Source organism: Garra rufa, chromosome 1 (assembly GCF_049309525.1).
Source record: "Garra rufa chromosome 1, GarRuf1.0, whole genome shotgun sequence".
Classification (NCBI taxonomy): Eukaryota; Metazoa; Chordata; class Actinopteri; order Cypriniformes; family Cyprinidae; genus Garra; species Garra rufa.
This window is the reverse complement of record NC_133361.1, coordinates 24,064,747-24,069,546: the sequence shown is the minus strand read 5'-3', so window position 1 is coordinate 24,069,546 and position 4,800 is coordinate 24,064,747. Positions and strand designations below refer to the sequence as shown.

The 4,800-nt window shown below is 34.8% G+C and overlaps 1 protein-coding gene across 1 annotated transcript; it reads left to right on the top strand.

Moving 5' to 3' along the window:
• The first annotated feature begins 2,783 nt into the window (after positions 1 to 2,783).
• Positions 2,784 to 4,217, top strand: LOC141344345 (C-signal). Its single transcript, XM_073849221.1, has 6 exons — positions 2,784 to 2,952; positions 3,030 to 3,084; positions 3,180 to 3,367; positions 3,453 to 3,614; positions 3,722 to 3,832; positions 3,940 to 4,217. The coding sequence occupies exons 1-6, from the start codon at positions 2,812 to 2,814 to the stop codon at positions 4,051 to 4,053; spliced, it is 771 nt and encodes a 256-aa protein (XP_073705322.1). The 5' UTR covers positions 2,784 to 2,811; the 3' UTR covers positions 4,054 to 4,217.
• Positions 4,218 to 4,800: the final 583 nt, after the last annotated feature.

Below are 4,800 nucleotides of genomic sequence, written 5' to 3'. Positions count from 1 at the left end.
AAACCTAAAAGACCTCGTTATGAATCCAAAATACGTCGTGACAAAGTCCGAAATAAAACAAGGATTTGTATAGGAGATGCCTTTGAAAGATGGAGATGGTTGAAAACGGATCCTGCAGTTTAGCTGGCAAATTTGAGTCAGGGGGGAGGGGATACACCGTTCTACAGTATTTTGAAAGTGATTGCAGTACCAGTTTTGGCCACAATCCTACAAACGGTTCCTTTAATGCTAGAATTTAAGGGTAAAAGCCTAAACTGAAGAAAAAAATTAAATCAAATGAAAATTCTGTCATTGATTACTCAGCCTCATGTTGGAATTCATCAAAAATATCTTAATTTGTGCTCTGGAGATAAACAAATATCTTACTGATTTGGAACGACGTGAGAATGAGTAATTAATGACAGAATTTTCATTTTGTGTGAACTATCCCGTTAAATATTAAGGATCCAAAAGGGGGCTTTCAAAGTAATGCAACAGAAGAACCGTTTTTGCTTCCTCAAAGAATCATTCAGTGAACATTTCTTAAAGAACTTAAGGTTGTTTAGAAAAATCTATATATATAAAAAAAAAAAATTTATAAATTATGTTTTCTGTAATGGAAACTTTTCATGGATTTTAAAGTTTTTTTTTTTTTTTTTCTAGAACCACAGATGATTTGTTTTAAAGCATAATGCTCAAAAGATAATTACTGGAGAGCTGATGCAGAAAAAAATTCAGAGACAAATTTAAACTGCTTACCTACACATGGTTCTGTTTACTTATTTATTTATTTTTTTAATGGAAAATGGACAAGTTGAACTTTGGTTTCCAGTGTATATGTGAACATGCATCCCAGAATGCACCTCATACACCTTGTAGAATCTGCAAAAAGTTAATAATTTTTCCAAAATAAGAGGGATCATTCAAAATGCATGTTATTTTTTACTTGTACTGACCAGAATAAGATATTTCACATAAACGATGTTTACATATAGCCCAAAAGAGAAAATAATAGCTGAATTTATAAAAATGACCCTGATCAAAAGTTTACATGCACTTGATTCTTAATGTGTTGTTTCCTGAATGATCCACGGCTGTTCTTTTTTATCTAGTGATAGTTGTTCATGAGTCCCTTTCTTGCCCTAAACAGTTAAACTGCCTTCTGTTCTTTGGAAAAGTCTTTATGGTCTCACAAATTCTTTGTTTTTTCAGCAGTTTTGCGTATTTTAACTCTTTCCAACAATGGCTATATGACCCTATATGACCAATAAGACATGGTCTTACCTCGGGGTGTTGCTGTGTTTCTCCTCCCAATACATAAATCAACATGTTATCTTAGTCACACAGGCTGAATAATTACACCATACAGTTAAGGTCAAAAGTTTACATACATCTTGCAGAATCTATATGTTTTTATTTTTTATCTTTTTAGTACTTAACCGAGTAAGATATTTCACATTTAGTTGACGAGAAAAAAAATAGTTGAATTTATAAAAACTAACCCTGTTCAAAATTTACATACACTTGATTCTTAATACTGTCATTACTTGAATGATCCAGTTTTTTTTTTTTTTTTTTGGTGATAGTTGTCCATGAGTCCCTTGTTTGTCCTGAATAGTTAAAATGCTCACTGTTCTTCAGAAAAATCCTTCAGCATTTTTGTGTATTTGAACCTTTTCTAACAATGACTGAATTATTTTGGGATCCATCATTTCACACTGAGGACAACTGAGAGACTCATATGCAACTATTACAGAAGATTCAAACACTCGCTGATGCTCCAAAAGGAAAAACAATGTATATGGGGTGGAAACTTTTGAACAGAATGTGTACATTTTTCATATTTTGCCTAAATATCATATTTTTTTTTCCATTTAGTACTGCCCTTCAAAAGATACTTAAGTTTCCCAGAAGACAAAATAAGTTAAATTAACCCTGATCTTCAAAGTCCAAAAGTTTTAACCCGCTTGGCTTTTAATGCATTGTATTTCCTTCTGAAGCATCAGTGAGTGTTTGAAGCTTCTATAATAGTTGCATTTAATTAATTTGTAATTAAGAATCAAGTGTATGCAAACTTTTGAACAGGGTAATTTTTTATAAATTCACCTGGTTATTTTCTCTTGTTTTACGTGAAATATCGTATTCAGGTCAGTACTAAATAAAAAATAAAAATAACATGAATTTTGGATGACCCCTGTTTTTTTTTTTTTTTGAGCTCAATTGTATATTTACGTACCAGTGTTAAAATGTGAGATTTGTTTGATTTAAATGTAATTTAAATGATTGTTTTTAGTATTAAAAGTGTTTTGGGGTTTTTTGAAAATTTGAAATATCCTGACACAGTCAGCTTAACCACTAGAGTTTAGGGAAGGGGTAATGTAGTTGTTTTAACCAATTGGAGCAGGCGAAAAGTTTTCGTAAACCTGCTTGAAAAAACTGCTAAATTTTTGACTACAAATGGGAATTTTCCTTTTAAACAACCTATGGATAAATACCTTGCTTAAGGTCACAGTGGTGATAATGGAGCTACCAATTAGCGCATCAGTTTCTCTGTCATGCCTTCCAGATTTTTCTTTAGGACTGCTGATACTAGCCTTTAACCTCTACTTTCACTCCTGATTGCATCTGGAAGGCATCCAAGCAGTTTTATTACTCAAGATAATCAACGCATATGCCCACGCTGAGTTGCTTTGTAATCATGATGAGTCAAGATGACATTTAAAACATTAAAAAACATTGCAATATGGGCGTGGAATCCACTCTGCATCCTATATAAAAAGACATATAGTGCGGCACGTTGGTTAACAGAACCAGACTGATCCGTCTTAGAACATGGCGGCGTTAAAGGGATCCAGTGCTCTAGTGACAGGAGCCAACCGAGGCTTGGGTTTGGAAATGGTCAAGCAACTGCTAGAGGCCAACTGCTCAAAAGTGTTTGCTGCATGTCGTGACCCAGATGGACCAAACTCTGAGGTGAGTATTTACAAGCTTAGGATTGTGGACAATTCAAGAAAAACGTCTTTATCATCGACATTCTCTTTCTGATTCAGGCACTGAGAGAACTGGCCAAAAGGAGTCCAGATGTTGTCACCATTGTAAAGCTTGGTAAATGTGCATTTGTCTCTTGGACTGCATTTTACATGACAACCGTTTTTTTAATTTTGAAATAACATCACTTATTTTCTTGCTGCTATTATTAGATGTTTCTGATCCATGCAGTATCAAAGAGTCTGCCAAAAAAGTGGGATCTCTACTGGGGAAGAACGGCTTGAACCTGATCGTGAATAACGCTGCAGTGCTGCCACAAAAAACCATGCTGAACGCAACTGTTGAGGACATGCAAAACACCTTCAACACCAACGTGATTGGACCTCTGTTTGTCATTAGGGTAATGGAAATCACTTGAGAGCATGCTAAATCTAAAACTAGATTTTCAGCGTCTGAAATATTTCATTGTGAATGTCTTGAATCAGGAGTACCTCCCGTATCTGCAAACAGCAGCGAAAGCCAGTGGCAAACCAGGGATGTCATGTGATAAAGCAGCTGTGATCAACATCTCCACGGATGCAGCATCTATGACCATCATGCCAGTACTAAAAGATCCGTTCCCACTCTTTCCATACAGCATCAGCAAGGTACGCAAGAATCCCAAAACTGTTCGGACGGCCTTCAAAAATCATCTTATGTATGAGGTATTTAGAAGATATTTGGAAACTTTTTAACGCATCTCTTTTCCTTTTAGGCTGGTCTTAACATGTTGACCATATATACCGCTAGAGACTTAAAGGCAGATGAGATCCTCTGCATTTCCATTCACCCAGGATGGGTGAGGACAGACATGGGGGGAGATCAGGTAAATTTGATTCAGTAGTAATGGTATCTCTCACGAAAGCACATTGATGGTCTCCTTTTGATAATGTTAAACTATTTTAATTGTAAGTCATTCCCTTTGCTCATTAGGCGCCTATTGATGCCAGACAAAGTGTGGAGGGAGTGTTGAGCGTCATTAGCAGTCTTACTGAAAAGCAGCATGGTGGATTCTTAGACTACACTGGAAAAACAATGCCCTGGTAAACCAGAAAAAAAAAAAAAAAAAAAAATCGAGAAAGTTCATCAAGGGGGTATCCTGATGACCTGATCACCCATTATAAATAACGTGATAAGCATGGTTGTTAATTTTTATGACATGTTCATTCTCTGTGTGTTCAATATAATAAAACAAACAAAACAAACTGCAATATTGTGTCCTTTATCTCAATGCATTAACTTTCTGTTCTATATAATATGCCAATCACCATTACAAAACACATATTCAGTATTTAATCTTAAAGATTTTTAGACAGCATTTCTATGCTACTACATGCTTCTTAGGAAACAACATGGGAGGGTCCTTAAAGACACTTAATCATTCATTTTATACATTTTGATCACTATCCTTAAATTTGATAAAATATTTCATAGATCTTCTGAGTTTTACAAGCTACTACTACTAAACTTTAGGCATTAGGAAAAGAGCCATATTTGATGTTACATCAGTGACATTTATATACTGTACGAGGTAAATGTAAATATTAGTAAATTATAAAACATAATTTGTTAGACAACAATCTGTCTATAAAACTTATACACCACCAATCAAACATCTGGACACACCTGATTGAGCTTCTTGTGAGCTTTAAAATCTGTTTATCTAAAGCCTTAGGCTTAAATGCCTGAAATTAATATTCCAGGCATTATGTGTTTTGGCTAAGAAACTTCCACTGAATTAAATTATAACTCTTTTTAGGGAACTGGTGACCATTATTGGGTGGACAGACTGAT